The sequence below is a fragment of the Anopheles arabiensis genome, chromosome 2, assembly GCF_016920715.1.
Source record: "Anopheles arabiensis isolate DONGOLA chromosome 2, AaraD3, whole genome shotgun sequence".
NCBI lineage: Eukaryota > Metazoa > Arthropoda > Insecta > Diptera > Culicidae > Anopheles > Anopheles arabiensis.
In genome coordinates, this window is record NC_053517.1 from 5,724,154 (window position 1) to 5,751,153 (window position 27,000).

The window sequence follows — 27,000 nt, forward strand, 5'->3', positions numbered from 1 at the left end:
GTTGCTTCCAGATGTTTTGGCGATCGAGTTTTATATGATTTGTATGATATTTACGTGCATTTGACATGTTTTGGACCAAGAGACATACAGTTTGTTCCCGAGTTATGCGGTTTGTGCGTTCCCGAGGAATCCGCATAACGCGAATTTCGCGTTTTTCAAACAAAATACAATTGGTTACTCGGAATTTTGTTTTCAATTTAGTAATTTTATACACTTTTTATTCATTATTAATTTATTAATTTTATACATATATTCTGATATATTCTGATATTAGAAATATCAAAATATTCTGATATTTTTTACTTGTAAGTGAATTAAATTTATTAGCAAAAATGCAATTTAAAGTGCAGTCGAAAATTCTTCAAGCAAATTGTCCTGATTTGTCACATTTAGAAAACCGCGTACAGGCGGTCCCCGAGATACACGGCTGGGGGACCGAAAACGAGCACAAAATACCTCGTATCTCGAATTTCCGCGGAAGTCGAATCTCGTAATTTCCAGCCAGGTTATTACTCATTTTTGTATATTTCTGCAAGTAGGGGGCGGTTTGAGCTACTTTATTAATTATTTGATATGATACTGACTGAATACAACAGTTTCAAACCTTTTGAAATAAAGAGAAATTATTTTGCATTCGTCAATTTATGAGTCAAATTAGTACAATTTGTCCATATAACTGTCAAATTTAGAAAACAGCGTATCTCCGAATCCTCGTATAAGAGGTACCGTGTATCTCGGAGACCGCCTGTATCTCCAATTCCACGTAAGTCGAGAACCGCGTAACTCGGGAACAGACTGTATATGCAAGATGTACCATGGACATGTTTTACGAGGTATATACGTTTAACTTTGTTGATTGTCGTATCGGACATCCGGTGCTAGAGCACTGCCTAATGGGAAATGCCAGCTCCGCCGTTTGACAGCCGCTTTTCATGAATCTTTGTTTCGTATAAAATAGGCAACAGTTGCTTTCACGTAAACTACAAATTTTTATGATGTAGCCAGCGCGACGCGGGCAGGGCGAATGTAGATGCCGTTTTCACAAGTCTTCCAAGGGTTTACTTTGAAGAGGGGTAGCTTTATTTTTTTAGGTGCTTTTTACAATTATTTCATGCATCATTTGAATTGCTGTATGTCCAGTACATATCCGAAAACCTACAGCTTCTCTCCTTTTTTGGCCCAATGGAATTTCATATTGTGCTTGCGGAGCGAGCTAGCGTCGCTACAACGGAAGTCACAGGTGGCGCATTCGAACGGTTTCTCGCCCGTATGCAACCGCACGTGCGTTATTAAGGTCGATTTTCTTTTGAAGCTCTTGGCGCAATACTTGCACGTGAAATTTTTCGCCTCACTGTGCACCACCTCCATGTGCCGATCGTACGAGCTTTTGTACGTGAAGCCCCGCCTGCACGTATCGCAGTGGTACTTCGTCTGGCCACGGTGAACGGTTTCGTGATCCACCAGCATGATGCGTTTGTTAAACCGGCGCCCACAGTACGAACAGCAGTACCGGGACTTCCGTGCCCGGTGCGTGTTATGCGTGTGCTTGTCCAGCTTTGCCTGGGAGGTAAACTGTCCATCGCACTGCGTGCATTGGTACAGCTCAATGGAAACGCCCGCATGTGCCGTTTCTAGATGCTGCAGCAGCTCGCGATGGTACTTGAACTCGGTACGGCAGATGGTGCATTCGTTCGATCCTTTCGTCTGATTCGCTTCTTTGCATTCTTTCGACAAAGATGTTTGATTTTTCCGCGGGAATTTTTGGAGTGTATGCAAGGCACGATGATGGCGGGCGGAGGCAAGCGAATAGAACTGTTTGGGGCACCGATCGCATCGATGCCACTTTACGTCGATCTCCTGGTGTGTTTCATGGATGTCCTCCGGCACTTCCTCATTGTAAGGGTATTCCTCGTTGCACACTGCACAACTCAATGGGTTTGTTTGCTCTTCGAGCAGATTGTCAGCGTTTAACAAGTGTTTAACATTTCGCAAACGATGCATTTTTCTACGCTTACACGACTTGTGCTTTAGCAGCTGTTGCAAAAAGGTGAAGCTCTGATTACAGCCACCACACTGATACTCTTCACAGCTTTCCCGATGCTGCTCTAAATCGGTCTGCGACGCGAATACCTCCGAGCAGTACAAGCATCCAAAACGGTTACCAGGCAAGGAGCCATTCCAATCGTTGTCGCTGTATAGCGTCAACCAACACTTGCCACATCGTGAGGATAAGGTATCATCTTCATGGGGCAATTCTAGCTGCTCCCTGATAGGGCGATTGGAATCGAGCGATGGTTCGCCGGCGGAATTAGTTTGTTTATCATCATTTTGCTCGTATGCAACCGAGTCCTCGTCTTCCAATTGTTCGTCCACTTCGTACAAATATTCTTCGTCGCTATATTCGATTTTCTCTATGCAAAGGCCAAGTACAGTTGGTCCGGCTGGCACGTCGTTATCATCTTCCGATTTGGCATCATTATCCTGGTGGAATTGTGCTTCGTTTTGCTGCCTGAAAGGAGAGGTGATGTAAAACAAAGATGCTACCGCTAACACGCAAATAAACCTACGATTGAAGGGCAAGGAAAAGCTTGTTGTTGCTTCGCATTTCACTAATAATGCTATAGACGATGGCGATGTTGTTTTCGCATTCCACACAAATATTCGTATACGCATCCGACGGATGAATCTGCAAATTGAAATTACATACGCATTATGTTCAGCACTTCGCAACAACAGGGTAGCTCTGACGCACCTCCATTTCTAGCAGAGCTAGCACTTTGTTACGTTCTTCTTTGCAAATGAATGCGTCGAAAAAGCATCTCGTGGATGGATCCTGCGCCAAACAAAACCGGCAAGTGGTTGGGAAAATTTCCGCCATCGTAAAACAACACAAACTCAAAGCACGCCACAAGCGTTGGGTACAGCTGCATGCAAAATTTACTTTCTGCAGACAGCGCTTCTTTCCGAAGTTGATTGGTTTACAGTCAGATACCCACATACGCGCGTTTTTTAGCTTGACAGCTGTCAAAGCAATTTCTACCGACATGAGCTGTCAAATTTCAATAAAAAATTGTTAAAAATGATATGTTTAGCAGAAATCACATGGAATAAGTTTTTTTTACGAAACGACTGAAATTTATCAAATTTACTCTTTTATGAAATGTATTTTGTCGCTAGAACGAGATATTTGAGGAACGTTGATGTTTTTGGAATGTTAACCGCGGTACTCGAGAGCAGACTGTGTCAGCCTGTCAGTTGCTGTCGGCTTCCCATGTGTCAAACCATGGATTTCAAACAAACTGTTTGATTGTTATATATAACTGGGTTATTTATTTATATGTTTGAGCCATCAAAACTCAAATGCATCATTAAACCAATATATTAGTACTCTAAAATTCCCAACCGCGATACTCCTTCATGATCGCATTGTTATCCTTGCGCATCCGCCGGACCGCGCTGGCCTCTCCCTTCGGTACGAGCCGTTTCTTCATGTCCTTCTTTTCGCGCAGCTGAATGTCGCCCTTGGTCCGTTCGCTGATTATCGTTGGCGCGATCGTACTGGCTGTGGTAGAGTACGAGCGGACACTGCGCGCATCGTCAAGCAATTTGCGCACCATCGCCATGCGGTACTGGCGCGAGTTGGTATCGATCGTTGCATCTTCCGGCTCGCTCTCCGGATCATCGGATTCTACATGGTCCCGGCCAGCGGCATCCGGCTGCACCAGTGGCTCGGCAGGAAAATAATCCTCCTCTTCCTGGCGCTGCTCGATGATGGACTGATTTTCCGGCTCGATCTCTCCGTCTTCATTGCGATCAGGCATTTCCAGCTCGCCCTGCCCTGACAGCGACTGTAGATAGCTGAGAATGGCTGCATTGTGCTCCTTCTTTTTAGTGTCCTTTTGTGGCTTTTCTTCAGACAGCTTTATCTCTTCCTCCAGCTTGCGGCGACACTCTTCGAGCTCTTTCTCATCCACAGCGGGCTGCTCGTGTTCTGTTGCCTCAACCTCAGCAACCGTACTGCCAGTGTCTGTATCTTCGTCCTCAGTGTCTGTTTGTTCGTCATCAGCATTGTCTGGCCTGTTGCCTTCGTGATACTCCTTGAAAAGATCCTCCTCCATTTCCTGCGTGAACCCGTATCCCGAGCAGAGCACTTCCCGATCGAGCTCGTCATCCCGCTCCAGATCGCTGAACCGTGGATAGTCCTCACTTTCGTACCCGAACTTCTTGCGGAACAGTTCCCGCACACCCTGCACGTCCCGGTCGAAGTACATCTCGGCGTTCAGGTGAGAGGTCGAAACCATCTGCGGAAAATCGATCAGCACTGGGCGCTGGTCGTCCGTTATCATGATGTTAAACTCGTTGAAATCGCCGTGAATGACGCCACAGTTGCCCAGCCGCACGATTAGATTCATCAAATCGTCGTACAGTGCCTCCACGTTGCCCACCTCGGACACATTCGTGAGCGGGTATCCGTTGACCAGCTCCATGATGACGCAGTGCCGGTTGAAATCGATTGGTTCCGGTACGGGAAAGCCACGCTCGTGCAGCGCCTTCATGTAGGCAAACTCGCGAGTGGCCGAAATACGCGACAGATACAGCCAGCTCATGGTGCGTCGCTTGCCGTGGTAGTCGCGCTTTTCACGCACATTGCGAAAGCACACACGGCCGAGCCGGTGCAGCTTCAGACACAGTGACTTGCCCTCCTCGTCCACCACGGTGTAGATGTTGGACTCCTTGCCGACGCCGATCTGATTGCCAAACCCGGAGATGGCTCCGCGCAATGTAAGGGACTTTAGAGCCAGATAATCGTACCCCAAGTTCGTCAACCGGTATCCATCAACTGGAAATGTAAGCAAACACGGTTATGATACGTACAAAGACCAGCTACATAGCGGAGGGGAAGTACACACTACTTACATCGTTTGCCTCGTTCGTATGAGAGAAGTTTATGCTTGCACAGTTCGCGCAACAATTTGTGGATTCCACCAGCCTTGAGACTGGCAATAGCCGCCACCAAAACTCCCGGCACAAGCTCGTGGTTCTTCATGCCCATCTCAATCTGCGCAGCAATGGTGGGAATGCAATGAACAAAACAAATGGCACACAATTTACCCACACAAACCAAAATCAACGACTTACCGCTGTTAGAATACGGAAATCCTCCTTTGTGAGGTACCGAAGTATTGTTACATCGAGTTTTCCCATGGTTTTCCCGTCTCGCTATGTATTTATTCCGTCCAGTTTGGGGAGATTTCTTGCTTCCTCGTGCTTTGCGTTTCTGTTTACGTTTTGCTGTCACAAGGAATGTGTCACATAGCCAAGATGGTTGCAAACGAGATGGCTCATTGACAGAGGTTTATATATACGTGATCAAAATGAAAATAATTCATCTTTGCTATTTGTTCATTCACGATCTAACTTGAGGCAGCTGCGAAAGAATTAACCTTTTTTTAAATTACCATGATCCATAAAAATAGCATAATTTTTAATCATTGCTCAACAATTCGCGGCCGGCTTGTCAACCAGTCGTCTGCTGGTGACATTGCTGTGCTTTGTTGTGGAAAAGAAAGACAGAAAGGGAAAAGGGTGTGTTGCAGATGGGAGGGCAACAGGCGGGAGAGAAAAAATAGTAAACGTCACTACTGTGAGTTGGAAGTTATGGTGGAAATAAGAAAAAAGTGACACCGATTCGTTCTATCCAAGCAAATTTCGCTCGCTGGTAACTGTTTCGCGTTTCGCGTTGGCCACCTTGCTGGCATCCAGGGGAAGATGTCACCGCCCGGGAATGGAATATTCGTCGTGCGGGGTGAAATGTCCACCCTGACGACGGCAATGCGCCGCGGGTCCAGGTGGAGCTTCAACACGTATCAGGTAGGCGCAGGGGCAGACTTGCAAAGGGGAGGGGGGGGGAGGGCTCCTGCCAGTCACCATCTGGAACGGTCCTGTGCACCCGTGGCGCAGTGGAATGCTGACCACGAACGGACGGGAGCGTTGTTTTACCGTAATTACACCCTTTCTCGACCGTCGTTTCATTGCAGGACGACGATAAGGATGTGCTGTTGAAGAGTTTCCAGGAGCTGAAAGAGGTGCTGCTGCAGGTGGAGGATCTTCGGCTGGTGGAACCGAACGTGTTTCTTTCGCCGTTTCTGGACGTGATCCGGTCGGAGGAAACGACCGGCCCCGTCACCAGCCTCGCCCTGTCGGCCGTGAACAAGTTCCTGTCGTACGGGCTGATCGATCCAACACACTCGACCCTGGCGGCCACGGTGGAAAACATTGCCGATGCGGTGACGCACGCACGGTTCGTCGGCACGGACCAAACGTCCGACGGGGTGGTGCTGATGAAGATCATACAGGTGCTCCGTACGCTGGTGCTCAGCCCGGAAGGCAGCGCCCTGTCGGACGAAAGCATGTGCGACATCATCCTGAGTTGCTTTCGGCTGTGCTTTGAGCCGCGCCTCAACGAGCTGGTGCGTCGCACGGCAGAGAATGCGCTGAAAGATATCGTGCTGCTGCTGTTCATGCGGCTGCCCCAGTTCGTCGAGGGTGGAAGCTACAACACGCTCAAGACGCTGAAGATGCGCTCCAGCTCGATGGATCAGTCGGGCAAGCGAAGAAAGTACAGCAAGACCAGCATGAAGGAGGAGCAGAAACCAGCCGCCGCCACTGCTGTGCCGAGCACGAACGTGGCTGCTCCGGTGGTTCCGAAAATCGTGACGGAAGACCCCACGAACGTGGCCGGCTCGGGAGAGGAACCGGTCACGCCAGTAATGCTAACGGCACCGAACCGTCTCAAGCCGATGCCACTGTCCACTACACCGGCCACACCAGCGGGTGTTATCGTCGATCTGCAGGGAACGATATCGCAAACGCCTAAAGCTCCTCTCCCATCGGAATCGGCCGAACGGCAGTCGGTTGCATCGGCGGAAGATGGCATTTCCAACGCAGAGACCGAGCTGGAAACCGTTACAGCGCAGGGCACAGAGGAGGGTACCACCGCCACCGACCCTTCGTTTGTGAACTCCGTTGGCGTGCGATTCACGTCCCAGCAGGCGGAAGAGGACGTTCCGCAGGTGGCGAATGGGGCCGCCACCGTTACACACCTCCCGTACGGATTGCCCTGCATACGGGAGCTGTTTCGGTTTCTGATTTCGCTGTGCAATCCCATGGACAAGCAGAACGGTGACGTCATGATCCACATGGGCCTGACGCTGCTGACCGTGACGTTCGAGGTGGGCGCCGACAGCATCGGTCGGTACGATTCGCTGATCGCGATCGTGAAGGACGACCTGTGCCGCAATCTGTTCGCGCTGCTCGCGACGGAGCGCATATCGATCTTTGCGGCCGGGTTGCAGCTGTCCTTTCTGCTGTTCGAGTCGCTCCGATCGCAGCTCAAGTTCCAGCTCGAGCACTACCTCACCCGCGTGGCGGACATGATCATGAACGACAGCCCCCGGATACTGTACGAGGCGCGCGAACTGGCGATGGACAATCTGCTGCAGCTGTGGCGCATTCCGGGCTTTGCGGCCGAGCTGTACATCAACTACGACTGCGACCTGTACTGTTCGAACCTGTTCGAGGACCTGACGAAGCTGCTGTCGAAAAACACGCTTTCCGCCACGCAAGCCATCTACAGCATCCACACCCTGTCGATGGACGCGCTGCTGACGATCGTCGAATCGATCGAACGCAACTGCGCGCAGGCGAAGAACGGCCAGAAGCCAAAGTACATGCGCCATTCGCGGAACAATTCCTACGCAACGGCAAAGATCGTGCTGGACGCCGGCGCGCCACAAGCCGCCCGTGAAGCCGGTGGCCAGGTAGCGCTCGAGCTGGAGGAAGGCGACCCGGAAGAAGGGGCCGGCAATACCGAACCGGCCGTGCTGGTGGAGAATATTAGCAAATTTCTACACTCTAGTCAAAGCGATCGCATTAGCCGGGTAGCGGCCGGGATCGGTACCGATGCATCCGGGGGGGAAAATCCCAGCACCGCTGCCGAGGGTGCCTCGCTCTCCGAAGCTGTGTCGCAGAAGCTGACGCACGAAGAGCTGGCGGCAATAAAGCGCAAAAAGCGCTTGCTAACGCAGGGAACGGATCTGTTTAACCAGCGGCCAGAAAAGGGCATACAGTTTCTGCAGGAGAACGGGCTGCTGAATCCGGTGCTCGACCCGCAGGAGGTGGCACAGTTTCTGCGCGAAAACTCGGGCCTCGACAAGAAGATGATTGGCGAGTACATTAGCAAGAAGAAGAACGTGGAAAGCCGCATTCTGGAGGTGTACGTGAAGTCGTTCGATTTTGCCGGCCTGACCATCGACCAGGCGCTGCGGTTGTATCTGGAAACGTTCCGTCTGCCCGGCGAAGCGCCGTTGATATCGCTCGTGATGGAACATTTTGCCGACCACTGGCATGTAAGTGGGGGAAGGAAGAAGGGTTCAAAGGATTTGATGCTATATGTACGCTTTTGTCTTTCAGGAATGCAACAACGAACCGTTCGCCAATACGGATGCTGCTTTCCGGCTGGCGTACGCAGTGATCATGCTCAACATGGACCAGCACAATCACAATGCGAAGCGGCTGAACGTGCCGATGACGGTAGAGGATTTCCTGCGCAATCTGCGCGGATTGAACGGAAACTCGGACTTTGATCAGGAAATGCTAACAAAGATTTATCACGCAATAAGGTAAATTGGAAGGGTGTAAAGGGAACTTCAGTGAACTCCAATAACGATTGAATTTTTCCTTCAAACAGAAACGAAGAAATCGTAATGCCCGCGGAACAGACGGGCCAGGTGCGTGAGAACTATCTGTGGAAGGTGCTGCTGCGCCGCGGTGCCACGAAGGACGGCATTTTCCATCACGTGTTTGGGCCCCAGCATGATCGCGAGCTGTATCGCGTCATCCAGGGCTCGACGCTGGCCGCCCTTAGCTTTGTGTTCGACAAATCGCTCGACAACGCATCGCTCTACCAGAAAGCGATCGGAGGATTCATGAAGTCGGCCGCCATTGCGGCCCACTTTCAGCTGCACGGCGATTTCGATGCGCTCGTGCTGACGCTGTGCAAGTTCACGACGCTGCTGACACCGCCGCCGAACGATGCGCACGAAATTACGGCGAGCGTAATGTTTGGCCAGAACGTGAAGGCGCAGCTGGCGATGCGCACCGTGTTCGGGCTGATCCACGAGCATGGCGATTGTATGCGCGAGGGCTGGCGGCACACGATGGATGTGCTGCTGCAGCTGTTCAAGCTGAAGCTGCTGCCAAAGGCGCTGATGGAGGCGGAAGACTTCTGCGAGGCAAGCGGCAAGGTGACCCTGCTGCGCGAGCCCAACCCACTGCCGAAGACGGAGGCGGGTCTGTTCAGCTCGCTGTACTCGTACCTGGCGAACGACGGGCAGCGGCAGCCATCGTACGAGGAGCAGGAGGTGATCAAGCTGTCGCGCAAGTGTGTCCGCGACTGCCAGATCGAGCAGATCGTGAACGAGTCCAAGTTTCTGCAGCTGGAATCGCTCGAAGAGCTGATCGGGTGCCTGCTGGCGATGATCGTACCGCCGGAAGCGCACAAATCGACCGCCCTGGCGTACGGCGAGTGTACGGTCGTGTTTCTGCTCGAGCTGCTGGTGAAGGTGCTGATACAGAATCGCGATCGCTTGCTGCCAGTTTGGGGCCGGGTGCAGGACAAGCTGTACACGCTGCTGGTGGGCGCCTCGGCGCACGAGTACACCTACCTGCTGCAGCGTACGACGGTGGCACTGCTCAAGCTGGCCATCTACCTGATGCGCAACGAGGAAATCTGCTCCACCATCCTGCAGAGCTTGCGGATGCTGCTGGCTCTGCGGCCGGCCGTTATACTGGCCATCTCGAAACCGATCTCGATCGGCATGTACGAGCTGCTGAAAACGAGCGCCCAAAACATCCACACCGAGGCGGACTGGGTGATCGTGTTCACGGTGCTGGAGTGCGTCGGGGCCGGTGCCGTGCCGCCGGAGTGCCACGCGGTCGAGCAGGTGGCAGCAGTGAGCGGTGCCAAGTCGGACGGGGCCTTGAGCAGCGAGGAAGACTCTGGCCTGCCGGACCGGGGCTACATTTCCGACTCGGAGCTCAGCTCGACGGCCACGATGCCGCTGGTGAAGACGGCGGCACCAACTCCACCGCCGGCACCGCTTCCCAGCAGCCCGTCCGCGGGCGATGCGTGGATAATGGTGAACAAGGACGCGATCGATCTAGTGTCCGGCGGGTCCGGCGGGCACTCGCCGGGGACGCCCGTTCGACACTCGATCCAGTACCACTGCAAGCTGCTCGAGCACTCGCCGTTCGCGCTGGTCAAGTGTTGGGAAAGTTTGGCGTTCATCGTGCGCAACGTAGCGCACATCACGCCGTACAACTTTGAGAGCTGTGTGCGCTGCATCCGCACCTTTGTCGAGGCTTCGATGGGCCAGACGCATCAACATCACCAGCAGCAGCGTGACTATCAGGCAGCCAAAAAGAAGCCCGGATCGGGCAAGGATCGTCAGCGGAAGCTGCGGGATGGAGCCTCCCACCAGGGGTCCGGGTTGTCCTCTTCGTCGTCCTCCTCGCTGGCCATGGACAGCAGTGACAGTGAGTCGGAGGAGCTGCCCGAGCGTTACCAGTCGATATCGATTCAGCTGCTCGATCTGATGCACACGCTGCACACGCGCACGGCACAAATCTTCCGCTGGTGGGCCGAGGAAGGTGGTGCCGTGCCACAGTGCTCTTCGCTCTGGTCGCAGGGCTGGTGTCCGCTGCTGCAGGGCATCGCACGACTCGCCACCGACCAGCGGCGCCAGGTGCGCACCAGTGCGATCACGTGCCTGCAGCGCGCACTGCTCGTCCAGGACCTTCAGACGCTGACTGGGCTGGAGTGGGCCGGATGTTTCAAGCAGGTAGGATAGAAATGCAGCCCCACTTTGTGTGGTCTTTTAGTTACCCCTTTCCCTGGCTTCAGGTGCTGTTCCCACTGCTCCAAGAGCTGCTGCAGGAAAAGGCAACCAGTCCGGTGGAGGTGTCGCTGCTAGAAGAATCCCGCATCAGGACGGCCACCATCATGTCGAAGGTGTTTCTGCACCACCTGACACCGTTGATCGCTTTGTCCAACTTCCAGGAGCTGTGGCTCGAGATACTGGACTATTTCGAGCGGTTCATGACGGCTGGCTCCGATATGTTGTACGAGGCAGTGCTGGAGAGCCTGAAAAACATGCTGCTTGTTATGCATTCGGTACGCACGGACTGACGCGCCTTACTGCCAGACTACTTGAACTTAACGTTGATTGTTACTGTTGCGTTTTAGGTATGCGTGTTTCACAATACCGACGGTGTTACCCATTCTATGCTGTGGGACATTACCTGGCAACGCATATCCGGATTTCTGCCCAACCTCAAGGATGAGCTGTTCAAACACGAAGGTAATGCTCTTTTTGTTCGCAGGAAGCTATGTTTATTGACTGTTGCTTTTTTGTCCTCTCGTTTGATTAGCCGTCCGATCGTCGGTTAGTATTAGTGGCGGAACAGGAGGAAATGCGAGTACCGGAGCGGCAAGCCCTACTGTACCACCCTCCCATACGACGGCTCCAACGGCTCCACCGTCACTTGCAGGAGAGCAGCAGCACATCCTGGAAGGTGGTCAGATAAACAACAGCTCCGCCGTTGGAGAAAGTATTAACCCGCGCGTCGTGCTACATCCGATCCCCGTATCGACCGCAGCGACGGGGTCTGTGCTTTCGGCCTCTCCTCCAAACTCTTATATTCCGCAGCTGCAACAGCCACAACCAATGCCGGTCCTTCCTGTGAGTCACTCCGTACCGGCAGTTGAGGTTCATCGTACTCCAGTGCATCGGGTAGCACCTTCAAACAATCTGCTAATGAGCAGTACCGCTACGAGTGATTTTAATGCACTTCCGATGGTGTTGCCACGTGTCTCAACGCTACCATCACCGACTGGAGCAGCAGAATCATCGATCACGGGGCTAGTGGAGCCTGCCAATCTACTCCTTTCGTCCCCTGCACGAGATGCTGTAACGCAGCCGCCGCCAGTGGTGTCCGCGCCTCCATCAGTTGCGCCAGCTGCATCGAACATAATTGAACTTCCCGGAATCGTAGGCACATCTTGTCCACCACCACCAGCACCACCGCAACAGTTGCCAATGGAGCGACGGGAAGAACAGGGACAGAGTGAAACAGGAAGCGAACGCGCCCCACTCGTCACCGATGTTGAGACAGGCAACGTTCCGATGAGCCATCTTCTGGCCGGTTCGCAGTACCCTTCGCTACAGCACGTACCGATCGGGATTGCGCAAAGCTTTGCGCCGATCTTCGTACAACCGAACCCGGCTCCAGCGGAAGCATCCGACATCTACTCGGACTACATTAATGATCCCTACAATCTGACACTGCAAATTGACAACGGAGCGCCGGGTAGCGCCCCTAGTAGTAGCGTTACTGCCCCAGAACCACCACCACCGCAATCGTCAACCGCCCAACCGGACTCGTTGTCAAGGACGCTTGAGGACGCGAAAACGGCTGGCCCGATGCTGACGGGCTCGACGACAGTGACAGCGACGCCGTCTGCCCAGCTGGCGAACGTGTTTCAGTCGGCGCAATACTTTAGCTTCCCGGCCAGTGGCCACATACCGCCCGGCTCGGAGATGCTTTTCGGGGAACCGTAAACACGCCAGACGGGTTGTACTACCGTGTACCGGTGTTCTATTCTTTCTATCGAACATTCCTACCCGACCCAGGTTGCCCGGTTAGGCACGACAAGTGGCAACTTTTAGCAAACATTTACCTTTTACTCCACTCGTGGAGAGCTGTATTGATAATCTGGAAGGCGTCTGGCAATTGAGTGAGACATACATACGGGCTCTCCGGTACTAGGGTAAGCGCTAGCGGTTGCTTTCCACAACGTTTTAAGTAAGCGCTTTGCTACACCTTCCTTCGAGCAGAAAGCTTCACTACGTCTCAACACAAGGTATTTATTCGGTGTAGATTTTGAAACATTCACCCCCCCCCCCCCCCCAGCCTCGTTCTCTGTCTGTTAAACACTAGCATTTAAAGTCGTATCGTTTATAACGCTAACCAGCCTGCGCGGCCCATTCTAGAGAGGGAAGGAAGGAGGAGTGTTGTAAAGGCTAAGCTGTTTGATTGTTGTTCAATTTTAATTCCACTGTTTGTTTGTTCTAGGTTTTTTGCTACTTTACTGTTCGTTCCAAATTCTCCTTCTTTTATTGTAATGTTATAGCGGAGAACGGAGAGAAAAGCACCATATTATTCGCAATAGGGGAGCAGAGGGTGCGTAGAATGCAGGAGCCTTATTTAGCCAAGCTCTGGTATATGTTTTTTTAATCCTAACTACACAACCTATTCCACCATTTCTAACGAGGTTACGCGCGCACGTGCACACGTCCCTAAGCAGTTTGTAACAAGATGGTTCAATAGCAAAATGAGATCAAACTTTAAGAAATAAATATATTACAATTATTATAGTAAAAAAGCATGTGTCTCTTTATTTATTGACGTTCAAAAGCTACCCTGAACCTTAGCAGTTACACACCGGCGGATGCTTCGTTGCGAAAAATCACCAACAACTGTTCCGGGCTGTGCCGACAACCGGCCTTATCGAGCACTATCGTCTTCTGGCGAGATTTGGATCCTCGATCGAGACTGATATCGCTTTTCCGTAGGTCGAGCAGTTTCGACAGATATTTGATCAGTTCCGTGTTTGCTTCACCATCGATCGGAGGAGCGGCTGAAAACGGTGGAAAGGATATTCAACTTCAACGAGGGCCACGGTCAACAAGCATTACACAGCATGACCTACCTATCTGACAACCGATGCCTTCCTCACTCACATCCGTGATACCGTTCGTCTTGGCGCCCGGTTTGGCCAGTATCTTAACGATCAAGTTGCCCGTCTTTCCGTCTACCAGCACAGGACCGGCGGCTGGGGCCGGTTTGACCTCATCTTTACTTGCTTTTGAATTTTTGCCGGTACCACCACCTTTGCCCGGCTTCTTGGACATACTGCTAACACTGGCCGCTGGTTCCGTCCACTGGCGTGCGTAATTCGACGGATTACCGAAGATTGCTTTCAGGCGCTGGTACTGGAGCATTCACGCGGGCAGATGGTACACGTACACGTATTTTGTTTACAAACAGCTGATTTTGACGTTTCTTAGAAGTGAGGAGATGCTTAGCGGTTCCGATTGGGCCGGTGAAAAGGGGTTGGAAACTTTCACTGTTTTGTTGATGTTAAATATATTAATCAATTTCCATAAATTCTTCTGCCTTGCAAGCTAGCCGGCAGGTACGACAGGGTAGTTTTGGAACTCAAAAGCGTAGATCGATGTAAGTACGTTTACAAAACGCCATAAATACACCTTATCAAAGTGAAAGTGCCCATATATGTTCGGGGCGGGGGAAATGGTTGGCCTGGCATCACCATGACATTGATTGGGGGTTGCTTTGTTGCGGGCTGACCTCATTCGTCATTCAAGACATTATCAAGGAGTTACAGAAAGTGCGCACCATCGATTGGCTTGAGCGAGGACCATCAGAACCACACGCTCAAAGTGCCATTTCCATTTAATTGTGGCAGGAGTTTTACGGTGTTTGACTAGGATTTAGGAACCATTGTGAGATAAAGTGTAGCTACAATTATCAGTCGCGATGCAGCTAATAGAAGCCACCTAGACGATTTGTTTTCCGTGTGTCATTTCGCAAACTGTTCAACGCGGTTCGGCCCTTTTCCTGAAAGGGCCGTTTTGCAACCGTAGGCGCAGTAGCGTGGTGTGGGGCAAGTGTACACAAACCTTACATAAGGCACTGCCTGAAGCGAGAGAGAGAGAGTCATATAGACAAACAAACATCGATTGACGATCACGATACGATCGCATCGAGACAATCCGTCCAGTGTGGCCAGCTAGGTTCCTTCCCCCGGGAGTGTGTTTGAACGTACGGTGCCGTGAAATGAATCCTGTGTTTCGTCAGCTTTCCGCAGCTCTTTCGAGTGGCAGCTTGAGAGGTACGATAAGATTAGGCTCGAACGATCTACGACAGCTGCTCGCCTTCACCGCTAGACCAGTCACTTGGGAACCCCATCGAAGGTACTGCTGCTTTGAGATGAAACCGAAAGTGTACGTAACGCGGAACGATTACGCCAGAATTGGGCTGGACCTGCTAAGGGAAGAGTAAGTGACTTGAAATTGTTTCCTTTCCGTTGGCTCCCTTGCTTTACCTGAGCTTCAATCTCACCGCAGATGTGATATTTCACTGTGGGATGAAGGCTATCCGGTGCCGAGGGACGAATTTCTTAAGAATGTTGCAGGGAAGGATGCGATCTACTGCTCGCTCAACGATCGCATCGACAAGGAGCTGCTCGACCAGGCAGGGCCCAATCTTAAAGTCATCTCAACCATCTCCGTCGGGTAGGTGGCTGCTGTGCTGTGTTGGTGTAAGATTCCAACTGACAATGTCAATGCATGCCTTTTGGATTGCCCCTCCGCCGTTCACAGGTACGATCACATCGATGTGAAGGAGTGCAAGCAGCGGGGCATCCGGGTCGGCTACACACCTGACGTGCTGACGGATGCAACGGCCGAACTGACGGTGGCACTACTGCTGGCAACGGCGCGCCGCATGTTCGAGGCCAACAAGCAAGTGCACACGGGCGGCTGGAAGTCTTGGTCGCCGATGTGGATGTGCGGTACGAGTGTGAAAAACTCCGTCGTCGGCATCTTCGGGTTCGGTCGCATCGGCCAGGAGGTGGCCAAGCGGCTGGCACCGTTCAAACCGTCGCGCATCCAGTTCACCAGCCGGACGGACAAGTTTCTCACGGCCGAGGATCTGAACGTTACGCAGGTTCCGTTCGATGAGCTGATCGAAACGAGCGACTTCCTCATCATCGCCTGCTCGTACAACGTGGAAACGGCCAACCTGTTCAACGATGCCGTGTTTTCGCGCATGAAACCGTCGGCCATACTGATCAACACCAGCCGGGGCGGAGTGGTCGAGCAGCACGATTTGATTCACGCGTTGCGGGCGGGCAAAATACAGGCCGCCGGGTTGGATGTTACCACACCGGAGCCGCTTCCGCTCGACAGCCCGCTGCTCACGCTACCGAACGTGGTGGTGCTGCCCCACATTGGCAGTGCGGACATCGAGACACGCATAGAAATGTCGCGCATCACCGCCTGCAACATACTGGCCGGACTGAAGGGCATCCGAATGCTGTCGGAAGTTTAGGGAGCTAGGGAAGCAGGGAAATAAAATACCGATTTTCACGCATCAAGCTTCGGTTTCGGGTCTGTTATTACGTTCTTAGCCACAGGGAAGGAGAGGGAGGGTTACAAAGCGTCTAGCTGCCCACGCGCATCGGTGGCGACACCAGGATGACGCCATCGCCGCGCACAAACAGCATCGGAATGGTGCGTTTCGTAGTTTTGTACACTTCTTCGTACGTTTCCTCGTCGATTTCCACCGTTGTGACGGTTTCTTCGGCATCACCCAGCACCATGTTGAGATGTTGATCGAAAGCCTGCACCGGAAAGGGAATGGTTAATGCTTTATGATATGCTATAAACGAACCGATTGTTAGTGGCTTACGTGCAGTCGACCCCGCAGTTCACGTTCGTAGCGCATTTTAACGTAGATTTTCTCATCCAAGCTGAGGCGAATAAGATCCAGTGGTTCCTTCACAGGGATGATGGGCATCTAGCAAGGGGGGAAGATAACGAAAATCCAACAATTAAACGACCTGAATTTTACGAGGAATGAAAGTGTTTCATTCAAACCTGTTCCTCTTCGGCCATTTTTATGCTGGAATAGAGTTGGAGAAGCAAAACTGTACGATAATGCAATGAAATGCCGCTAATTGCCTCTGCAAATTTGTCTTCTTTTCTGACTGAGACGCCGATTCGACGATTGGCAATGAAGTTTGAAGCGTAAACAAATCCCCCGTACACCCGTACAACATGGCGAGGGTTTTTGAAGTTCGAATATCGCTGCATCTCGCTCATTATCTCTACCCTTTCTTTACTTGCCCACAGTGCTAGTTTCAAAGTAAGTTTTTGTACCCTGTTCTCCCACTTCACTTCAAACAATTTATCCACCTTTGTCTATATGCCTTTCGATGTGTTGATGACAATTTAGGCAGCGGTCTAATGTTGTTGCGCGCAACATTGTTGCTCGGAAACATATCGCTGAGGTGATCTATGAATGTCGCTGGCAACATATGGTTACGACCCAGTGTCGTGGTACAGTCGTCAACACATACGACTTAACAACATGCCCGACATGGGTTCAAGCCCCGAATGGACCGTGCCGCCATACGTAGGACTGACTATCCTGCTACGGAGGGAAATCAATCCAAAAAGAAGAAGAAATGAGCGATGCAGCGATATTCGAACGTCAAAAACCCTCGCCATGTTGTACGGGGGTGTTGGCCTAATCGTGACAGTTGGCACATGTGCGTTTGACATTCGGCGTCGATGTAAACATGTGGTTCGTTGTTTAGAAAAGGACAACGTGCCATGAAAGTGCGAGCATCGTAATTTACAGAGCAGCAGAATTTCCAACAAAATTGAATACAATTGACTCAAGAAGGATCGTGTGTTTGGTAATTGGTAAGTATTGAATGTGGGCAGGCTTCGTTGTTTCGTTGAAATTATGGAAGTTTTCCCAAAGCCGGCTTCAATCGACTCATTGGTATGTTGTTGTCAGCGCTTGGGGTGTCCTTAGATTTCACGTAATATGTTGACTTTTTGGCCAAATTGTAAGTGCATAAAGTTATTTTCAGTAGTACTGGCCTGAAGGTAGCAATAGCACATCCCAACATTCAAAGCGAAGCCAGTTTTCGTATAAGAACAAGCTCGAAAGCAATCGCATCACTGAGCCTAACCTCACTTTATTGATTCGCTTGTTTACCTGTCCGTCGTTACAGTTTGTTCACTATGAGTTTCCGTGGCCGTGGTGGTGGTGGTGGCGGTGGTGGACGAGGCGGTGGCGGCAGCTGGGGTGGTCGTGGCGGCCGAGGAGGTGGCGGAGGAGGCCGTGGCGGGTTCAACAACCGTGGCAGCTTTGGCCAGCGGGACGACGGTCCGAAGAATATCATTCCCCTCGGGTACTATGACTACCCCTGCCAGGAGGATCTCGTCGCCAAGGTGGAGGTGGAAAATGTACCCTTCTTCAATGCGCCCATCTACATGGAGGGCGAAAAGCAGATCGGCAAGGTGGACGAAATCTTTGGCAATCTGAAGGACTTTTACGTGTCGATCAAGCTGAACGACAACATGAAGCCGGACGGATTCCAGCAGAAGCAGAAGCTGTTCATCGATTCGGCGAAACTGCTGCCGCTGGCACGCTTCCTGCCTGGCAATCAGACCCGCCGACCGGCTGGCAGGGTCGGTAAGCCCGGTGGTCGCGGAGGCCGTGGTGGTAGAGGTGGTGGCGGCGGCTTCGGTGGTGGCCGTGGCGGTGGTGGCTTCGGTGGTAGAGGCGGTGGCGGTGGTGGTTTCCGTGGCCGAGGCGGCGGCGGCGGCGGTGGCTTCGGTGGTGGCCGTGGCGGTGGAGGTGGATTCCGTGGCAATCGTGGAGGAGGCGGCGGAGGTGGAGGCAATCGGTGGTAATCGGTACGAGCGCTTCATCTGCCTAGTGCGTAGAGTCCCCCCAAACCCTAAGTGTATCATCATCCCGCATGGTACCACTGTCTTCGTAAGAAATTTGTGTATAAGTGCTTAACGTTTAAGGCCGTGGAAATATATGTGTTTCTTCCGGATTGTGAAGAAGTATCCTGAAAGATGCGACGGCAAGATTGAGTGTATTGATTCTTATCTTTACTCCATTTCGGGGACCATCCGTCCGTTGATCAGGAACAATCACACCTACAGACAGGGCAGCACTTCTTCTCCTCCAGCCACCGGTCGATACACTGGCCGTGGAACTGATGTGCACACAGCGCTAAACTTTTGCCTGATGCTGCATCGATATGCTCCAGACAGATGGGACACAGCACCGTGGGCGGCATTTGTTTTGCTGTGCTGAGGAGACGATCGTCATCGTTCCCATATCGCGCTACAACGTCCGAGCTGATGATGGCGGGCGGTAAAAACGTGGCCATAAATCGGATCAGCTCATACTCGCCGTCGCAACAGAAGTCACTGCGAAGCTTCAGCTCGTCCCGATACTGATGCGTGCTGGCAAAGCAATGCCTACTGAGCATGTGCTCCGATAGGCTGCCGGTGGTGTACGGTGGTCCCAGCAGGGCGGGCGACTTTTCCAACCGAAAGCACACACAAACGGGACAGTGTACGGCAGGGACATGCTCGACCCTCGCCGGAGGATGAGAATCGCGCGAATGCTCGTACAGTGCATCCACGGTCAGCCGGTCCAGAGCGCAGTAGGGACAGGTGTAGATACCGATCGGATCGTACTGATCTCTGTTCACCTTGCGGGCATACTTGGCGAGCAGCTCGTCGTACGAGATCAACCGCTGCAAAGGGTGGTGCTGCTCCGTGCAGGAGGGGCTGGACTTTGGACACACCAAACAGCTGTAGGTGCGTCCGTTCAGGAAAACTGGAACCGAAACCAGAAGGACACGAAACGCTGGTTGAATGGTGGGTGTTTTCGGGGTACAGATGTTACTGATGGCTGCATGACAGGTACTTACGATTCATTGTTGATTGAATAAAAAAAGAACGTTCCTTTCGCTAGAAAACACACGCTTGATGTGTGTGGTGTGTGGCTAGCTGGTTGGATGCTGGCTAGACTTATGGCTGGTCGAACGCGCTCGGTCGGCAATGGGCAATGCATTGATCCGTACAGCTGATAACGATAGTCAGTTACGGTTACGGGTTGACGATGATGCGCCCACCGCGTACACAAACGAACGAAAGGCGCGTAAACAAAACCATCCGCATGCTAGGCGGCGTACAGTGTGTAACGCATTGAGCGCGCGTGGCACGGCAGTTGCGTATTTTAAATCGCTTCCGCTTGGAGTGTGTTTTTATTCCATCAGAAACATGATAATAGTCACGGATTATAAGCGGCTGTAAATGTGCGTGTAATAAGCTTAAATGTGGTTTTGTTAGAATCCCAATTCGCCACACACAAGACGTCAACGATTACACGCTGATAAGAAGCAATCGAGCCAGCCATAACAAAACCAGCAATCAAAGTGCTGGGAAGAGCGTGTAATATTCGTGCAAATTTGTTATTTCTAAATTTTAATCTACGCACCGTGTGCATTATTTTTCCCGTTAAAAACAAACTGCTGGACGTCGAGGACGGTTTGTTGTTAAATGGCAAATATTGGCTTTGAATCAACCGAACTAATTGACTAGTTTCCCGATAGTGATTGATTGACTTTACGCTAGTTGCAACGGACGAAATACTGTGAATGCAAACTCATACCAAACAAATTCACCACATTTCCCCTACAGCGTGGAGGAGAAATTCACCACCACCTGGGGAAATTGTAAGGCATCTCCATCTCCCATCTGCATTTCACCAACCACGCAGCACGCGAGAACATTTGAATTGAATTGAATGAAGCGCCATAACGCAACTGCCTGCAGTGTCAATAAGTAAAGCCACATAAGCAAGTGTGCCTTGTAAGTAGTGATTTTGGGAATGGGAAAGCAAGGGAAAGCAATCCAATTCATCCCTCGAATGGTACTTTTAAATCACTCCTAAAATCACGTGGGATTTGAATTCAGTTTATCGCACCCCAAACCGCGTGGGTCTATCCCCTATTGCGTTGATCTTCTACGCAACAATTATTTATGCTTCACCGATAACTTCACCCACCACCCAATCGATAATGTAAATCGGTGTTTTTATTTGCGTTTTCTTTTCCGACCGAACGGTGCACCCGATTTCTGCGAGTATTTGACACGGCACACACAGCAACTGCCTTCGTCGCCGCGATATTTTGGGAATTGAAGCGATCACCGGCCGGGCAAGTGTGTTGAATAAATTTAAAACTTTTCGGTCGACGATGGTAGTCGACTTTGTACGAACCGTTTTTGTCAGCTGATGTGCTTGTGTGAATGGAAGAGGAGCGCGCCTTTAAAGGCCAGTGACAGGCGAGCCTGCTCCCAGTCTGATGGATGGTCAGAATAAGGGAAAACGGAAATAGGCACGAGATAACAATCGTTTTTTGAAAATTGAGTGCTTTGTTAAACTTGAAAACGGTTTTCAAATGCAGTTTAAAAAGCTCCTTTTTCCTCCTTTTATCTCTCTCTCTCTCTTTCTTTCTCTCTCTTTCTTTTTCTCACTCTTTAAGTATAACTTTGCTGCCTCACAAAAGTATGAGAGTAAATTAAGTAGAAAAATCTTCACCATCATCACTTTAAAACGTCGTTTACTATCGTCCATAAAAAAAGTCGCTGTAGTGTTGTTTGGACGGGTTGCACGTGGGCAAGGGTGCGCTTGCTCAGGACCATAAAATCCATTTCCTGTCGTCAAATGCCACCCTGATGCCATCCGAGAAAGTTGTTTGGCAACGGATGAGCACACATGCTTGCATGGAAAGCATCCAAACCCCGTTCCAGATGGCTAAGGTTTTCGGGATAGTTTGGCCCTTTTTGCATCTGGCATCTGGAGACTATCGGAATGCAAAAAGAAGCCTCACATTGCATGATTTTTCGTTTTCCTTCCACCGTTGTATGAGCCTCTTATGAATGTTTTGACGTTCGAATGGGGGAAAAATCGTTCAAAATTGAACTGTTACGGCGTCGGTGGGGAAGATGAGTTTGGGTAGAACATCCCAAGTATGATGGTGCACACTGCTACGAGTAGATAATATGACCATGTTACGATTTGTGTATGTTTTTTTGGGGCTTACAAGTAGACGATTGCATCTCTTGAAACCGCCCCGTTACGCCTCCTGTCTGTCAGTAGTGTGATAAATAAATAGTTGAAACAATTCCGACACATCAACCCTCGCTCCAAATCCACTCAGCTGTGAGATATTTAAACGAGCTTCCGCTTGCGCTCCGGGGCATACGGGCAAGCCGGGCGGACGCACTTTCCGGATCAATGCGTACGTGTTGAGCTAACGCTTAAAGGCGACCGCGTTTAGACTGGTTGGCTATGGTGTCTATCAACGTTGCCGAAGAAGGTCAAAACGTCGAACGACGACAGGCCTGACAGGCCGAGCATATCCTGTCCCTTATGATGGAGGCACAAATAAGGCGTTTCCCACAGCGCCAACCGTCCCCCGTTCATCTTCTCGCTCATCTATCCCGTGTATGATTTGTGTTAAAGTCAAACTACGCAACAAACAGCCTAAGGAAAAGCGGAAAAGCCAACAAAAAAAAAAAGAATAAATGTCGTCGGTAAATATTGACCGTCCGGGAAGGAGAAAACGGAGATGGTGCGATGGTGTGCCCGGATCCTTTTTGGACATTCTTGGGGCCATTCTTTATGTATCCATTTAGGGTGTAAGCCGTGCGCTTGGAGGTAGGCTCGATACGGACGGGTTGCGGGTCGAAAGGTAGCTCGAACGGTGAACAAAACCCAGCCACCCAGGTTCGGATGGCCGAGTAAGATAACGTACAATCAAGCGAAGCGGCGTTGGCTGGTAGCTGGTTTTATTTATTTGGCTATTCTTTTGAGCTATTTGCTTTGAGAATTCGTTTCGGGAATTGCGTTGCTCGGCTGGGATTCTACCCCACCGGGGGGAAGATGTCCTTGGAGTCGGATTGTTGCTGGCAGGTAGCCAGCAACGTTCCGCCAGTCCCACCACACAGAAAGGCCGTGAAAATGGCATAGAAATGTTTAGATCTCGCAAACTTAAACCGAAAGCGGTGCATTATTTACGCTAACGCCTTTTCACTTCCGATTTGCTGTCGATCGTTTCCGAATTTGTGTCCTCCCTAGGGGACAGGGGAAGTGTTTTCGCTCGTTCGTTGTCAGCGTGTCCATGAAATTCGAGATTTGTAATCACAGTGAGTGTGCAGAATTTGGCTGGATTGTTGGAACGAGTTACGGTCACGTGCTGGCAAGAGACGCGAGAGAGAGTGTAGGCTTCTCCCCACATGTCTAGTCGGTGGCCTTGATTGTTGGGTTCGGTGGCTCTTGTTTCGGGTTGCCCAAACATTGGAAGCTCTTGCCGGTGGCAACTGTAGCCAATAGTCAGGTTCACGCAATTGTGTAAATATGGTTTCACGCGAAAGCCCACGTACCCCGTCAGCTGGTGATTGATTGATACAGCATCGCAGCACTAGGTACGTTAGGGTGTCCGTTACCTTGAACCTGCTGAAAATGCGAGCAACGAAGAACTTGCTGGAGGCACGTATCACTACGATTTATGGCATAATGGTTTGGGTGTTATTTTTCGCTCTAAAAGAGATAGCAAGACAGGAGCAATGCACTTCCACTGTAAAAGGGATGGGCGGATATCAGATCCCGTCCATCATACAGGCCCGATGTGACGTGAAGTTGACGATTCAATACACCCGTGCAGCCATTGAAAGGCTCTCGAATGAACGGCTGTGTATAATGAAACATCCAGACAGGGCTTCGGCGAACGTACAAAACGGAACGAACCGATCCCCAACAGCAGCAAAGTCCTGGCAACAGAATGGACATCGCAATCTGCGATGGAAATGTTGAACGAAACTCGGTCAGAAGCCGAATGATAACGATGATGGTGCTTGCGAACCCCTTCCGACACACGCGTGCTGGGTTGGGAATGTGAATCGCTCCGCACCTGGGCAGCATCCGGTTACTGTGCGGCAGATAAGGCAGCACAACTTTTTCCGTTGAACTTGCCCGAAAGGAAGGTCACAAGTTGCCTTCTCGGAATCGAAACACTGCCGAAACATCGTCTCAATATTAAAGACAGGTGTGCAGGTGATCGGGAAATAAGGCAGCGCACGGTTCGAATTTCACCTCAATCCTTTGCTGCTCCAAAAAGGTATCTAGCCCAAAAGTAGGGATTATTGTTTTCTCAAGAAGGTGTAAATATTTATCATACCCAATGCCAAGTGTAATGCTGTGTGCCCTCGCGCAGCAGACACACCCTCAACGGATAAGATTAATTTTATTTGTTTATCACAGCACAATGTCAATTGATTTAGGCGTGTGTAATCAAATACATTTGGGCCGTAACGAGTGCGAGTATAATCAGTTTTCCCTTTCTCCCTTTGGCTGCGGGAAGGGAGATGATGCGCGGATTGCATAATGTAGGGGCGCATTCGTTCAACCGAACCCGTACGCGCGCGCTGAAGAATAGCGCCAAAAGTTATGCAATATGCGTAACAAATTAGTTTTTGCCTTTTCACGCATAGCTTGTTGCTGCCGTACTGCGTACGCCAAAAGCAGGGGGGAAACTGTTCAAACAACCATGCCACCGTAGCATGTGATGGAAAAACCATGAAAAATTGTCCCCCCCCCCATCTGACAGTGGGATCACCTGTTTTGACGCAAAGCTCACGTCGTTTGTCTGGCGATAGCGTACTGCTTTCCCTCAACGAGAGCATCAAATTCTCTTCATCCCGGCCGTGGCGGCCGCCCGTTCGTTCACCCGTCCCAATATAAAGCGTATGATCTTCTTTCGGGGATCTTATGAAAAATTGCAACCTTCCCCCTCCCCCCCCCCCCCCCCTCCTAGAAAGTATGTGCATACGTCAAGCGCCACAACGTAATCTAGGGAGCGCTCCCTCTACGTCTGTGTGTTTGGGGGTTGGAATGTGTCAACCAGCTCACACTCCCGCCACCTCCGGTCGCTCTTTACCGTTGCGTGTTGTCGTTGTGTCTGTAAAGAACAATTTATCACGTTTGTTGCGCGAATACGAGCCGTACATTAATTAGTGTACCGGCGTGACAATGGCAAAGAAATTGTTCTCGTTAGGTATTTGGAGGCTGAATGGGGCTTTCATTGCTTGTACTTAGGACTTTTATATCGATGAGAGAAAGAAAGAGAGGGAGGGAGAGAGAGAGGGGAGGAAAAGAGATAGGGAGAGAATTTGCTCATGTTTTTCCTTTTTTGGGCAACGTGGCGATTTTAATGGTGACAGGTCTCGTTAGACTGAGCGTCGTACGTTTATGTTTCACCGGTCTCGTTATTTCTTTAATGATTTGAAGTTGTATGAAAGCATCATTACACTCATGGTTGAGTGTCTTTTTTGTCGCGAAAGACCTGCCAGGCCTTTCTAGGTACTTGGTTTACTTAAGAAAAGGTTTCTAGTAGAGATTTCACCCAATATTCTGGGGTAAGTTAGCATTGCGGAAACAATTCAATTGCTTTTTACTAATTCTCCTGCATTCATCCGTTGGAAAATCGGCAATTTAGGTGGAAACTGTAACACACACACTAATACACAGCATAACGTTGACCGATAGGCATGAATTATGATGACATTTCAATTCTGGTCTGCCGCCACATTCACTTGATAAATGGTGACGTCTATTACCTTTTGCGCGAACGTTGGTCCCGGTTAGAGGTTGCGCGACCCACAAAACTCATCCGCCATCTGTGGCTGCTCATTTGTTTTATGCTTCCCGCGTCTGGCGCGTGTGATGCTTTATGTGAGCATAACTCACGTTCCTTGCCCTTCCCCGACTCCTTGCCCACCGGAAACCATTCCGCGTGTCAGTAAGTAGGCGGGGGGAGGTACACAAAAAACAAGCAAAAAAACACACACAATTAACTATACCGGCCGAACACATGACCGGTGGAACATTTTAAGCACGTGAACACATTTTTCACCAACACAAAAAAACACACAACCAAAACCGGTGACAAATATTTGCTTGCGAGTGCATTCTACATTTAATGAGCTTTATGCTAATTCACATTCGTCAGGTGTGTGCTGGTGTTGGCTTTCTCTCTCTCTTCGCGGCATCTCGTCTTCGTCTTTGCAGCTTTTTCGGAAGGAAATGTGCCGGAAGGTTCATCTTCATGGGTCATTTGCAGCACGGTGAGTCCACTTTTTGCCGTTCATTTTCATTCTCCCCGGATCACCATAAAAGAAGGCGAAGGCGTATAAAAATTAATAATCGTCGTAAATGGGCTCGTCGGGGAATTGTAGCTAAAATCTGAAGTGACCTTTTCCGTTTTTGTTGTCGCTGGCAGGGGACGGTGAAAGGCGATAAGAATGGATTGATGCTTTACCGGTGGTGCAGGACGTTAAAATGCCATTTCGATGGGCTGTGCTTAATTTGGGGGCCCCTTTTTTTAGAGGAAATCATTCGACGGCATTGATCAAGTTGAATGCGCATTCGTGGATGGATTTTTGTAGCTCTTAAGCTAATGGTTTTGCTTCAATTCCATTTAAAAGCATCAGCTCACTTGGGTTTGTTGTTGCAAAACACTGTTTAGATCATTTTTGAATGCCATGGCCCTAAATCAGCAGTTTATCCATTTATTCCGGAAGCGCAACGAGCAACTCTTTCACCTTCCCAGCACATTGTTTGAACGCCAGCTCGAGAAACCGGCACGGTACAAAGTTTTTCCCTTCGACTGCAGAAACAGGAACCAGAAATGCATAACGGCGCGTGGCTCAATTTGTATTAGAAACGCTTTTCCGGTTGCCGGGCCCCGACCTGTATGCTATGAAATAAGAATTTTCCACTGCTTATTGTTGCTTTACTTTTAACTTTCTCGTTTTTTCCACCTCTTTTAGTTCCTTTTAGTCCTCTAACCGGCTTTTTTTGCCAGCTTGCTTTACCTTTTTGAACGGGCCTGCCATCCTCACTTTCGTGGGTTTCGTTTTTACATCCCCCGGTTTGGGTCGGCAATCCTTTCGGGCGGAAAACAAGGAATTGGTGGTATTTTAAGTATTTTCTTCCGGGAACTATGCACAGCAGAGCAGAGGAAATTTGCTGAACGGTGAAAATCCAATAAAAGCCTTACGCGGTTGTTAGTCTCCGAGCGTACCGCGGCCATTCGCTCGACCGACTCAAGGTGGAAGGCATAAAACCATCACCATCAAAGCTAGAAACTTTATTCCCACGTTCAGAAATAGAAAACAGGATAGAGTCTGT

The 27,000-nt window shown here is 50.6% G+C and overlaps 8 protein-coding genes across 9 annotated transcripts; 3 read left to right on the plus strand and 5 right to left on the minus strand.

Annotated features, from left to right (window-relative positions):
* Positions 1-1,057: 1,057 nt before the first annotated feature.
* Positions 1,058-2,982, minus strand: LOC120896466 (zinc finger imprinted 3-like). The gene is made up of 3 exons (XM_040300602.1): positions 2,753-2,982; positions 2,568-2,686; positions 1,058-2,509 (listed from the first exon to the last, which is right to left on the minus strand). The coding sequence occupies exons 1-3, from the start codon at positions 2,876-2,878 to the stop codon at positions 1,156-1,158; spliced, it is 1,599 nt and encodes a 532-aa protein (XP_040156536.1). The 5' UTR covers positions 2,879-2,982; the 3' UTR covers positions 1,058-1,155.
* A 320-nt stretch (positions 2,983-3,302) lies between these two features.
* LOC120896302 (serine/threonine-protein kinase rio2) lies at positions 3,303-5,304 on the minus strand. Its single transcript, XM_040300307.1, has 3 exons — positions 5,140-5,304; positions 4,918-5,059; positions 3,303-4,840 (listed from the first exon to the last, which is right to left on the minus strand). The coding sequence occupies exons 1-3, from the start codon at positions 5,203-5,205 to the stop codon at positions 3,390-3,392; spliced, it is 1,659 nt and encodes a 552-aa protein (XP_040156241.1). The 5' UTR covers positions 5,206-5,304; the 3' UTR covers positions 3,303-3,389.
* Positions 5,305-5,559: 255 nt separating this feature from the next.
* Positions 5,560-13,504, plus strand: LOC120893944 (Golgi-specific brefeldin A-resistance guanine nucleotide exchange factor 1). The gene is made up of 7 exons (XM_040296235.1): positions 5,560-5,871; positions 6,039-8,408; positions 8,473-8,681; positions 8,750-10,901; positions 10,964-11,233; positions 11,306-11,420; positions 11,491-13,504. Exons 1-7 carry the CDS (start codon positions 5,770-5,772, stop codon positions 12,678-12,680), a joined length of 6,408 nt encoding a protein of 2,135 aa, XP_040152169.1. The 5' UTR covers positions 5,560-5,769; the 3' UTR covers positions 12,681-13,504.
* Positions 13,489-14,238, minus strand: LOC120894366 (UPF0235 protein C15orf40 homolog). The gene is made up of 2 exons (XM_040296933.1): positions 13,832-14,238; positions 13,489-13,759 (listed from the first exon to the last, which is right to left on the minus strand). Exons 1-2 carry the CDS (start codon positions 14,121-14,123, stop codon positions 13,557-13,559), a joined length of 495 nt encoding a protein of 164 aa, XP_040152867.1. The 5' UTR covers positions 14,124-14,238; the 3' UTR covers positions 13,489-13,556.
* Positions 14,239-14,242: 4 nt separating this feature from the next.
* On the plus strand, positions 14,243-16,300 carry LOC120894008 (glyoxylate reductase/hydroxypyruvate reductase). Of its 2 annotated transcripts, XM_040296450.1 has the most exons (4): positions 14,243-14,358; positions 15,001-15,200; positions 15,270-15,437; positions 15,525-16,300. In XM_040296450.1, the coding sequence occupies exons 2-4, from the start codon at positions 15,133-15,135 to the stop codon at positions 16,252-16,254; spliced, it is 966 nt and encodes a 321-aa protein (XP_040152384.1). In that variant the 5' UTR covers positions 14,243-14,358; positions 15,001-15,132; the 3' UTR covers positions 16,255-16,300. The 2 variants fall into 2 exon arrangements, with proteins under 2 accessions (XP_040152384.1, XP_040152301.1); XM_040296367.1 differs by lacking the exon at positions 14,243-14,358 and having other exon boundaries at positions 14,516-15,200.
* Positions 16,287-16,957, minus strand: LOC120894278 (U6 snRNA-associated Sm-like protein LSm3). Its single transcript, XM_040296817.1, has 3 exons — positions 16,803-16,957; positions 16,615-16,722; positions 16,287-16,546 (listed from the first exon to the last, which is right to left on the minus strand). Exons 1-3 carry the CDS (start codon positions 16,818-16,820, stop codon positions 16,367-16,369), a joined length of 306 nt encoding a protein of 101 aa, XP_040152751.1. The 5' UTR covers positions 16,821-16,957; the 3' UTR covers positions 16,287-16,366.
* A 498-nt stretch (positions 16,958-17,455) lies between these two features.
* Positions 17,456-18,805, plus strand: LOC120894207 (probable H/ACA ribonucleoprotein complex subunit 1). The gene is made up of 2 exons (XM_040296697.1): positions 17,456-17,633; positions 17,951-18,805. Exon 2 carries the CDS (start codon positions 17,961-17,963, stop codon positions 18,633-18,635), a length of 675 nt encoding a protein of 224 aa, XP_040152631.1. The 5' UTR covers positions 17,456-17,633; positions 17,951-17,960; the 3' UTR covers positions 18,636-18,805.
* Positions 18,735-20,011, minus strand: LOC120894134. Its single transcript, XM_040296575.1, has 2 exons — positions 19,676-20,011; positions 18,735-19,581 (listed from the first exon to the last, which is right to left on the minus strand). The coding sequence occupies exons 1-2, from the start codon at positions 19,680-19,682 to the stop codon at positions 18,875-18,877; spliced, it is 714 nt and encodes a 237-aa protein (XP_040152509.1). The 5' UTR covers positions 19,683-20,011; the 3' UTR covers positions 18,735-18,874.
* Between the last annotated feature and the right edge of the window lie 6,989 nt (positions 20,012-27,000).